Raw genomic sequence first — 11,880 nt, 5'->3', positions numbered from 1 at the left:
TACTTTTTTGAAACAAATTTTTCCCCAAATGAAGGGAAATCTAAAGGGAAATTTTTATAATAAAAAAAAAGTAAAGTATTTAAATATGATAAATTCCGGAAAACCAAAGAAGAATAGCAAAGGAGAGGTCATAAAAGATGCAGTCTTCCAATCTACAAAAACTCCAGACTCTAGAATTGAGCCACTTCGTTCTTGGTTTTGTGACACGAAGATCGTTAGTCAGAATGAGTTGGAAAAGTATAGAAACTGCATCCAGACCAAAAACCCATACGAAGTTCTTCTAAGTACAGGAAATGTTCCATATTCTCTAATTAACAATGATGTGAAAATAAAGAAAAAGTATGATTTCTCCAATTCATTTGGGAAAACATCAAATCCTAGAAGGCCAAAGCTTAGTGTGTCTTCAATTGAAGAGCTGAGAATAAGATCTGAAAATATGCTGAAAGAGCATCAAAATGTTTCCAAGGTGTTTTCGATAGATGAGTTAACCACCAAAAAGGTAAAGGGGCAAAGCCATAGGATTTGGAATGAGCTTTATAAGGTTCTTGATTCTTCAGATGTAGTAGTGCATGTGTTAGATGCAAGAGACCCAATGGGAACGATGTGTAGGCAGATAGAGGAATATATAGATACAAAGGCAAAGCACAAGCATTTGATGTATGTGTTGAATAAAGTTGATTTAGTGCCGACCTCAGTAACAGCAGCATGGCTGAAATTTCTAAGCAAATCCCACCCTGTTGTGGCATTCCATTCAAATTCACTCGAATATAATTATGGAAAGACGAACCTCCTCAATATTTTTAGGCAACTTAAAACACTCTATAAAAAGCCAAGTATAAGCGTAGGATTTGTTGGTTATCCAAACTCTGGAAAGTCTAGTATTATTAATGCTCTTCGTGATAAGAAAGTGTGTTCTGTTGCACCAGTGGCAGGACAGACTAAGGTATGGCAATATATTACTTTGATGAAGGATCTTTATTTAATAGACTCTCCTGGTGTTGTTCCGATCACTGATCTCAGAGATGCTGTATTACACGGAGCTATTCGGATTGAAAGTATAGAGGATCCCGACATATATATTTCAGATATTGTTGAGAAAGTAGGTAAAGAGGCTATTGAAGCCGTTTATAGAATACAAATTACCAGTATTGACGATCTATTTGTAAAAATGGCAAAAAGATTTGGGAAGATTATCAAGTGTGGAGAGCCCAATGTGGACTTGATATCCAAAATGATTTTGCATGATTGGTTGCGTGGAAAAATTCCATTCAGCTCACTTCCCCCGGAAAACTAAGTATTTCGAGCACACAATTTTTTACACCGGAGTCATCAGTCTGTTAATTGAAATAAATTATGATTCTAAAAACCTATCAGATTCTCGTATTTTAACAGTATTGCTGTGCAATATAAGATGCAAACTAAATTTCCTCTCTTATTTTTATGGTTTAACAATTTATTTGATGGCTGTGGTTGGTCTACATGTTGTTTTATTTTATGTTATAGTGCTTTGCGTGCTCCTGTAGCTCAGTGGCCAGAGCGCGGTACTTATAAGTTGAAAAACTATGATGATCAGCAGAGTTATGCTGAGGACGCGGGTTCGAACCCCGCCAGGAGCATTTTTGCCCAACTCTTTTTGCTTTCATAATTTTAAATATTTGCTCTAAAATTACCTTAGTTATATTATATTTTAGGATGCCTGAATAAAATCTTTACAAAATTCTCTAATTCATTTAATTTTCAATCTCATCAATACCAACTTCCTGGTACTGTTGATATTCACTCAATAAATCCTGTAAGTTGGACTCTGCTTCTGCAAATTCAACTTCATCCATTCCCTCACCAGTATACCAATGCAAGAAGGCCTTTCTTCTGAACATTGAGGAGAATTGATCCGCAACTCTTTTAAATAATTCTTGGATTGATGTGGTATTACCAATAAATGTAGCTGACATGTCTAATCCGGTTGGAGGAACATTGCAGACTGCTGTCTGGACATTGTTTGGAATCCACTCCACAAAGCAATCTGAATTTCGTGTTTGAATGGTATTCATCTGTTCTTCCACATCCTTCATGGAAATCTTTCCTCTGAAGACAGCGGCTGCAGTCAAATATCTACCATTCTTTGGATTGCAGGCAGTCATCATGTTTCTCGAATCAAACATCTGGGCAGTTAATTCATTTACAGAATAGGTTTTGAATTTCTGGCTAGCCTCTGCAAAAAGAGGTGCGTATCCCACACAGAAAAAGTGAAGGCGCGGAAACGGGATCATATTTACTGCCAGCTTTCTCAAATCAGAATTAAGCTGTCCTGGAAATCTTAAACATGTGGTAATACCACTCATAACGGATGAAACAAGGGAATTGAGATTGTCATAGCCAGGTGTTTTTAGTTTTAAAGTGTTGTGGCAGATTTCATACAGAGCATCATTATCAATACAAAATGTCTCATCGGCATTCTCTACTAGTTGATGAATACTCAATGTAGCATTATATGGCTCTACAACTGCATCACTAACTTTTGGCGATGGAACTACCGAAAATGTGGCCAGCATCCTATCTGGAAACTCCTCCTTGATCTTAGAAACCAACAAAGTCCCCATACCACTTCCTGTACCACCACCAAGAGAATGCGTTAGCTGGAAGCCCTGTAAGCAGTCTGTTTTCTCGGACTCCTTCCTGATTACATCCAATACCTGATCAACTAGCTCTGCACCTTCTGTATAATGGCCCTTGGCCCAGTTATTACCTGCACCACTCTGTCCAAAAATAAAATTGTCTGGCCTGAACAACTCTCCATATCGGCCACTTCTTACTGCATCCATAGTACCAGGCTCTAAATCCACTAATACTGCCCTTGGGACATATTTCCCTGACGATGATTCATTATAATAAACCTCAACTCGATCTTTCTGGAGATCACTGACCCCTTGATACAAACCAGCTTCGTTCACCCCATGCTCTTGGGAGATAGTCTCCCAGAATTTAGTACCGATTTGGTTTCCACATTGACCGGCTTGGATATGAATAATTTCTCTCATTGGGGTAAAAAATTTATGGAAAAAAAGGAATATAGAGCGAAGCACAAAAATATAAAGGATTTGGACTGTTGTATCAACTATTTGATTTTATTAACTACATCTTCCTTAAACTCATCAGATAAATATTCTCGATCATTTGTAGTTGGCTTTAGCATTTCCAGGGACAATAGCTTATCAATTTCGAAGGCATATTCCTCCAACCTTTTCTTTTTGTAGCCTTTACCAACAACAACGATTTTGTGGCCTGTGTTACAGAAGTATTTAAATATTTCATATTCCCCATAGGAATACTTTGAACTTTGAGTATCGAGTGCTGCATATCCAAGCAAGAAAGGCAAAGGCCCATCAGAGTCTGCTGTGGTAGTTTTGCCTTGTGAAGTTTGGTTACCTGAGCCTCCTGCACCTAGATCTAGTTCACATTTAAAAATTAACTGGTCCAATTCATTAACAATCAAAATCATGGGGGATAAGAAATATATCTCACCTACATCACAACTTTGTCCATAGCATGTCATCTATCACAAACACATCAATAATCATATCTTTCCTCTTATTTATCCCTTTCTCATGAAAATTATTTTTAATGGTGCTAGTGAAGATTCACTCAATAACAATCCACTTACGCTCAATCTCCCCAAATGTACATTGAATGAGATTATTCACTATATTTATACAAATGTAGAGCCGTCAAGAAAGAGCTTCTTTGGAGTTGGTGGGAAATTGGCTAATGGCACACTGGTAATAGTAAATGGAAGACAATCGGATTTACTAGAGAAGGATGAACTTATAGATGAACATAGCGAAATAGTACTGATCTCTACTTTACATGGAGGATAAAGTAATGCCCATAATAAATTACAAGCCATAGGAAGAATTGTTGTTATTTAAAACTAACCATATATTCATAACATGTGGATTTTTCCAGACCCCCCAGTATTTCGCAAAGCCAATGGTTATTCTATGTCCTTTCGAAAATTGTACTAAATCGTTCCCCTGCAATGCAAAGCTAGAAGATCACTTAAATGTGCATATGAAGAATCGACCATTTCAATGTAATATTTGTTCTTTGAAATATTATTCCAAGAAAGCGCTAAATGTGCATTTAAGTAAAATTCATAGAATTAGTAGTACTAAAGCAAATAGATCCCAAGATAAGTCGGCCACATTATCATTGGATGATCCAATTCAACCTGGAAAATCTTTAACGTTGCTTGAAAATAGAGACATTTCTACAACTACAAGAAACAACTGCATATTTTCCTGTAAGAACTGCAATAAATCCTATTTTTACAAAAGCTCTCTGATTAGGCATAGATGCATAAATAAACAAAGTTGTGGAAACTGTGGAAAGGTTTATCAGCGAGAAAAATTATTAACTAAGCATTTAAAAATTTGTAAAGGAGAGGAGTTAGTAAATAATGCTATTGAGAAAGACGATATAAACACTTATACCGAAGATGGACAATATCTCTCTCAAAATTATCAATCTACCAAAACTATAAAAATGAATATAGTAAACTCCAATCCAAAAGATCCTTTTTCATGTGATTTATGCAGTATGAAATATAAAACGGCCTATGCTCTTAATTATCACAAGAAAGTAGAACATGAGGGATTTAGACATACCTGTGACAAATGCGGCAAGCAATATAGATATAAGAGGACCTTGAAAAAGACTCATAGGTGTGGGTAATGTATACACGATGGAAAGTTGTTTTGGAGTATTGATAGTTTATAGTGCGAGGCTCATCAGACATCAAGCCCAATAGTTACTCAATTAACTAGGATTAGAAGAAAACCTACCTATCGATATATCATCGAGTGCACTATCATTATTTTTATACATTTAAAGAGAATAAATAGCTGTCTTCTACAATACCTGTTTTAAACAAAATATATTAAGGCTCTTTGCCATCGCAATAGTTTATTCATATGGTTCCTTTTCAATATCAATCTAATGAGCAATTTGCAGTACTTGCTTTCGTAGTGAATATTATGCATCAATTTCATGTATACCTGCATTCTTCCATGAGTCATCCAGATTTCATTGATTGTAAACAATCTTTTGAGCCATCTGGCTGATCTTCATTCTTAACTCATCCTTATAATCTTCAGGCGTCCCATTATATCTGAATAGTGACCCCTCTTCACAAACATACACTTCATTGAAGCATTCTTCTAAAAATGCCATATCGTGGCTAACACATATTACTGCTCCTTTGTATTCATTAATAGCCTCACTAAGAGCAGAGATAGCCACAATATCCAGATGGTTTGTTGGCTCATCCAATATCAGCAAATTACTAACATCCATTCTGGCAAATGCTAGCCTGCTTTTCTGTCCACCTGAAAGAGTGGAGATTTGCTGATTATTAATTAATCCAAAGTTACTCATTCTTCTCCGCGATTCTTCTAGAGGATAGAACTGCATGAGATAAGTGACGGCATCCATCGACATGTTTAGTTGATCTATATGATGTTGGGCAAAATAAGAAATTTTACAATCGGGATTAACAATAACAGAACTCCTATTGAACTTAGGACCATTAGAAAATGTTGTTTTGTCGGTTTCCATACTATTGGCCTTGCACTCTCCACCATCAGTAATCTGCCCACTTAGTAATTTCAGTAATGTGGATTTACCTTGCCCATTTTCTCCAACTATTACAATTCTGGAATCAGAGTTAATCTTGAAATCAACATTTTTGAATATCATCCTATCTCCATAAGAATAAGATGCATTCCTCAACTCTATTACCAATTCGGATGATAATTTGTCCGATTGAAATCTAAACTTCAGTTTATGCTCCACTTTTGGCATTTCCAACTTCTCCATCTTTTCCAATACCTTCATTCTACTTTGGGCCTGAGAGCTTCTGGCCGCGTTTGCTCGAAATCTATTTATAAAGCTCATAAGATGCTCTATCTCCGCTTGCTGTTCATTATACAGCTTAATCTGATTGTTGATAATATCATCATATTGTTTTAGAAAAGCATCATAATTTCCCTTGTAAAGGGTAACCTTACAGTTATTAAGATGAAGAATGGTATCACAGGTCGAATTTAAAAAGTGTTTGTCATGGGAAACAATAATCACAGTTTTTAGATTTTTTACAAATTCCTCCAAAAAAGTAATTGTTTCGATGTCCAAAAAATTAGTGGGCTCATCCAACAAAAGCAATTCTGGGTTCTTGTGTATAGCTTTAGCCAACTGAACTCTCATCCTCCAACCACCTGACAGATCATTGATTGATGTATTATAAGATGGCGCTTTTGAAGAAATGTTGACTTTATCACTCCCCATACTATCATGATCATTCTTTGCAAGAGTTTGACTATTTGTTAATGGTATAAACCCCAATAATTGTAGTGCCTTACCTCCATCCATACCAACATATTCTATCACTGTCTTATTGGAGTTAAATTCCTGCTTGATTAGATGAACCTTCATGGCTTTTGGAATTCCAAATTGCTTTTTTCTCAGTGCCCTAAGAAGAGTTGTTTTTCCTGCCCCATTCTTTCCAACTAATCCGTATTTTCTATTTTTAAATAGTTTAACTTGTGAATCATCTATAATTTGCTTTCCATTTACGAACAAGTCCATATCCAGATCAAAGTAATCTAGAAGTTGATCGTTATGCTCACCATCAATTTGATCAGATGATGAATCCTCAGATACACTATTATCTTCGATGTTTGTCTCTTCTTTTGGGCATATGGTTTTTGCTATAGATTTTCTATTTCTTCTGTTCTTTACAACAGATGGTTTCTTAACTTCAAGTACGGTTTTGAGTTCTGAAGTATCGAAAGCGTCTTTTTTTCCAGTTTGCTCTTTACTGCCCATTTCTAAAGGGCGATCTGATAAAATTTAAAAATTTTGAAAAAATACATATAAAATTAATTTACAAAACAACCATATGTGAGCTGATTTCACTGGAATTTCTAGACTGACTTATAATGTCTATCAATATTTAATACAGATGGAAATTGTATTTGTGATGGATGGTGTATAAGTGCAGATTTAAGAAACTACTATTGGTAATATTTGTATAAATATATTTACTAAACAACTTTTTGTTTTATACTCCCAATCCTTTGATCTGAGTTAATAGTATTTTATAGTTAATTAGTTTTTAAGGAACAAGGTATCCCTACATCTCATTTATCATAAAAACACCATGAGTATTATCAAGACTATATTAAATTGTAAAAGATTCTTATGTATGTATAAACCAGTATAAAGATGTCTAAATGACAGACATTGAAAACATTTTAGGATAAATATGTAATCATATTCTTCTATCATATCCAATTTCTTTAGTTTTCAGTAAAATTTTTAAAACTACCCCTTCGATCAAATGGCTAAAGACATTCTCATGGCTATAAATAAACTTAGGAGGTTGTGTATTCGCCAAATTTCTGACTCCACAATCAAGAACTCTTCATTATATGCAAAGTATATTTCCGGTAACTTATCTGAATGTGATATTATATATTCAAATGAAGATTCTGCATTGAAGGCCTATTTTTATAACAAAAAATATAATATAATAGATTTTTTGCGTGTTTTGAGGGAACAAGAATTAAACAATATGAATTACAATGTTGTAAAGGGATATTTGAAGAGAGAAAAACGAGAAGTTATTGATGTGTTCTGCAACTTTTCAACTTCATCCAAAGCATTTATGAGTATGGACGATCAGAATTCGCATTCAAATGGAAGCATCTTGCTTGAAGATATTATTTATAGGGTGATGCATGGTGAGATTTATAGGTTTAGAGGATGGGATAATGAAATAACTGAACGGGGCTACAAATTAGCTTCAAAGATTATGAGTTGTAGATCTTGTGACTCATCTGATACTGATATAAATAATGGATTAGTCAAGAAATGTAGTAGTAATGGTTTGAGTTTACAAGATAACAAGTATAATTTGCTCCTTTTCGATGAATTTTTCTTTCTCGGGATTGCAATAGATTCACTTACGGATCTGATCAACCCAGATATTTTCAATATATTTGTTCGATTTAACTCAAGAATTTTAAATGTGTGTCCAGAAACCACGCAGCAGTACAACTTAACTTCTCAAAATGCCCAATGGCTGATTGAAGATAGCCATTTAAAGAATGTTGATGAGTTAATATTTCAGGAAAATGAGGCCGATAATAATAATACGTTTGATAAAGGATCATTCAAAAATTCAGCAAATCTAGTATTTCCCGTTGATCTCCTGGAGCTCGTATACTATATTGCTATCAAATTCAATAACTATAAATACCTTGCAAAGATACCCAGTAAATCATTTTTATTAAGAATAGTAGTTGGATTGGGGGATGATTTTGAAAGATGGCAATACTTGAATGACCTGGTGACAGTGAATGATGCAACTATCATCGATGCAAGCAGTTTGGAGGACATTATCAATAATAATCTAGATGTAATTTCGTTATTCCAGAGTGGTCTCCCAGAGGAAATGTGGGGTTTTTTATATAAAGCGGTGAAGTCTTATTACAAGGCTGATAAACAGACAAGTAACCTGAAACTTAATTTATCTACAAAAGATCTTTTAAATGAAATCAAAAACAAAGATAATTCATTTATCAAAAGGATAATTTTATTCCAAGAGTTTTGTAAGAAGGAATTTGTTGAAGAAGGAGTCCCTGGCAAGCATGGCCTAGTATCACTCGGTGATTTGCTGGATTTGCCAGAAAGATTCTTTTATTTGGGACTTACAAATATTAATTCAGATATCACAAATTTACTAAAAAATTTCAATAAAAATTTGATATTTGATAGAAAAAAGTTGGAAATTTTCCATAAAATCAAACAAATCAACAAGTTGGAAATATTCACAAGATATTTAATAAAAAGAAATATTATATATGAAAACAGAGATGGGGAGCTATTTGAAGAATTTGTGGGGGTATTAAAATATAATTATGAATTGAATCAGTGTAAATCACCCAATGTTATATCTACATCTATACATGAAGACAATAGTCTAAGTGGGTTAATGAGTGAGGAATATAAGGGCAGATTGACAAGAATGTACAATAAACTGGGATTTACTATCGATGCTGAAAGTATCGGCTTGAAGCCTAAAACTGAAAGAAACGCGAGTACATTGATCAAGGATGGAATCTTTTCTACTTGTAATTTCTATGTGAATTTTAGGAAATGGCAAAGGTGTTTAGAAAATATTTTTAATAGTCATATGTGCTTATTAGTTGAATCAGATAGATTTGGATCTCAAAGAGTATTTATGTCACAGGCTGAGTATACTCGATCGCAAATGGGGCAAGAGTCAATATCTAGAAAAAAAATTAAATATTCAGAACAGAGTGTGTTTGAAAAGATTTATAATCAATATATTTTGAGGAAAGGTGATGATACAGTTAAAAATCAAATGGATTATAGAAATATACCGAATTTTGATAATATTCTAACCAGTTTATTCAAAAGTCTACAGGGTAGTAAGAATATGAAGTATCTATTGCGGTTTATTAGAGATAGCTGCTATTACAATGAAGTGTCATATGAAGATAACAAAGAAATATTTAATCAACTTATTAAGATCGATGATCGACTAGTTAAAGCTCTTACAGATAATAAAATCCTGGAAGATAGGGGAAAGTATCGTTCTGGTTTAATGTGTGTTATAATTTTGTGCGAGGATGTGGAGATGGTTATTAATGAATACTCAAACAGATATAATGAAATAGTTGAAGCCATGAGGTTAAAGTTGATTGGAAAATGTTTAAAAAACCAATCGGAAGATACAAAAGCACACCAATCTACAGATCAAGCACTGGCAACTAGTTATAAACCTACATGCAATGGCTTAGAAAAGTCCGTTGTGCAATTTTTCAAATGTATCAAGACTATGTGCGATAATAGCAATACAAATATTCAAATCATCGGAGTCAAATTGTATTGTTGGATTATTTGTGAGAAGTTTTACGGTTACAAAGTGCAGGATAGCACAATTGAAATACTACGAGACAATATGGTAATTTTGAAGGAAATAGATTTTTTTGATTTATTACAGTCTTCCAATGATATTGTATTAACGGAACTAATATCTGTACTAGGGGCATTTGGTCAGGATTGTAATGTTCTGCAGATCGGACCTGATGAAAGAGTCAAGGAAAGGGATTCATCAACTATAATCAGGCTTAATTCCATTCTACTAGATATTCTATTCAAAAGAGCTACCTTGGATGATCTCAACTGTCTTATTCTTTCAAAGCTGAACAGAGAATATATCTCTGATATTGATTATCAGCGAATCTACTCTATGTTTTATTTAAATCCTCTGAAGTATATAAAATATGAAATATACAACTTCGGATTTATCATAGACGATAATATGATTGCTGAGATGATCAAATGCCTAGACAGTGTCTATGATGATACCCTGTTTGGCAAAATGGTTAAATTAATTGAAAGTAATAGCGAAGCAATGGTTTTTGATAAATTAAAGACAATATCATCGGATGATGTAGATGAAAATATACATAACGAAGGAAAAGAGATACGTGGGCGAGATTTTATTAAGGAGACTGAGCACTCTTCCAAGTCCCGCGTGCTCAAACTGCATTATGAATTGTTGGTTGATAATATTTCAACTAAAAACCTTCTATTTAAGGCCTGGATTGTCAGGAGCGTTGATCTGTCAATTTTCAATTTGAAAGACTTCGTAAAAATTTGTCTCTTTATTTCTAACGAAGAAGATCTATTTATAGTTAGAATCTTGTTGATAAAATTGAAGGATTCACAGCTTTGTAAAAAATTTGATATTGTGAATTCCTGGCTGAAAAACCCCAAGCTAAAAGTATTGATCAGGAGGATTTATCCTTGTATTACAACCAACAAGATTATGTATGGTAAACTATTAAAAGGATGTGAGGAAGGAGAGATGGGGATGCTCAATGAAGTATATCCGGAAATGGAAATAGTTTAATAAACTGATTTCTGATTCGAAAAGTGGGAAAATAGTTTGTTCTAGGTTAAGAAGCAAATTTAACAATAAATCCTCCATTCAATTACATCATCTAAAGGTAATTTTTTAACAAGCATGCTTTTGATCACTTAAATTAATGTTGGACTGCTATTATTCAATAGACGGATCTTGATGATAATCCATGATTTAAATCTCTTGCCTCCTTTATGAAGACTCTATAAAGGAGTTATTTAAAGAAATGGATCTATTAAGCCCCAATGAAAAGTTCTACAAATCAACTTCTTTTATTGTTTGTGGGGTATATTTTCGCATCAGCCACATCGAGTGATGAACAAAAATCCTATAATTACTACAGAAAATTTGATGTGAATCTTAAAGAAACAGATCCTATAAGTAAAGATGCTTGTCAATGGGAGAAGTTATTAGGTCAAATCACGTTAATTCGACAGAAAGATGGTGCAGATACATTCGAAATATATTGTAACCTGGATGATTTTGTGAAAAATATTCCATCACAAGGGGGATCAAAAAAGGACTTTATTAGTATTTGTAATAAGTGTAGAGGTCAAATTCCCCTGTTCAAAAGAATATTTGACATGGCCTATGAACATGAAATGAATTACCTGCAGACTCTTAAAAAACTGAAATGTATTGGAGACGATGGTAAAGAATATTTTAAGGATGAGTGCAAAACGTTTACTAATGCAACAAACGAAGGAATTTTTATAAGAAAAGGTAAATACATGGGAAACCAACTTAACTGGATTGAGAATTCTTCGGCGCTCCTAGTCGGTATTTCGAACTCTGATCTTGGATTTGTCAATATTGATGAGGGGAAGGTCAATGCAATTGAAGATGATAGTTATTCCAACTACCTT

General features: G+C 34.0%; 2 protein-coding genes and 1 non-coding gene across 3 annotated transcripts; 1 reads left to right on the top strand and 2 right to left on the bottom strand.

The window, feature by feature from the left end:
* Positions 1–1,513: 1,513 nt before the first annotated feature.
* TRNAI-UAU (transfer RNA isoleucine (anticodon UAU)) lies at positions 1,514–1,616 on the top strand. Its single transcript has 2 exons — positions 1,514–1,550; positions 1,581–1,616. It is a non-coding gene; the product is annotated as a tRNA-Ile (tRNA).
* A 114-nt stretch (positions 1,617–1,730) lies between these two features.
* Positions 1,731–3,038, bottom strand: LOC147075437 (uncharacterized). Its single transcript, XM_085942501.1, has one exon. It carries the CDS (start codon positions 3,036–3,038, stop codon positions 1,731–1,733), a length of 1,308 nt encoding a protein of 435 aa, XP_085798627.1.
* Positions 3,039–3,115: 77 nt separating this feature from the next.
* Positions 3,116–6,882, bottom strand: LOC147075436 (uncharacterized). The gene is made up of 5 exons (XM_085942500.1): positions 6,417–6,882; positions 6,154–6,272; positions 5,682–5,994; positions 5,280–5,384; positions 3,116–3,447 (listed from the first exon to the last, which is right to left on the bottom strand). Exons 1-5 carry the CDS (start codon positions 6,880–6,882, stop codon positions 3,116–3,118), a joined length of 1,335 nt encoding a protein of 444 aa, XP_085798626.1.
* Positions 6,883–11,880: the final 4,998 nt, after the last annotated feature.

This window comes from Rhyacophila brunnea, unplaced genomic scaffold, assembly GCF_057557595.1.
Source record: "Rhyacophila brunnea isolate RB1 unplaced genomic scaffold, BYU_Rbru_1.0 scaffold_145, whole genome shotgun sequence".
NCBI lineage: Eukaryota > Metazoa > Arthropoda > Insecta > Trichoptera > Rhyacophilidae > Rhyacophila > Rhyacophila brunnea.
Note: the sequence above shows the minus strand (reverse complement) of the source record. Positions and strands in the feature narration are given on the sequence as shown.

Coding starts and splice junctions, on each gene's coding strand:
- LOC147075436 (XM_085942500.1), bottom strand. CDS start 6,882: ATGGGCAGTAAAGAGCAAACTGGAAAAAAAGACGCTTTCGATACTTCA. Junction 5,995..6,153: donor TTACTTTTTTGGAGGAATTT/GTAAAAAATCTA, acceptor ATCAACAATCAG/ATTAAGCTGTATAATGAACA. Junction 5,385..5,681: donor AGTTGGAGAAAATGGGCAAG/GTAAATCCACAT, acceptor CCACTCTTTCAG/GTGGACAGAAAAGCAGGCTA.
- LOC147075437 (XM_085942501.1), bottom strand. CDS start 3,038: ATGAGAGAAATTATTCATATCCAAGCCGGTCAATGTGGAAACCAAATC.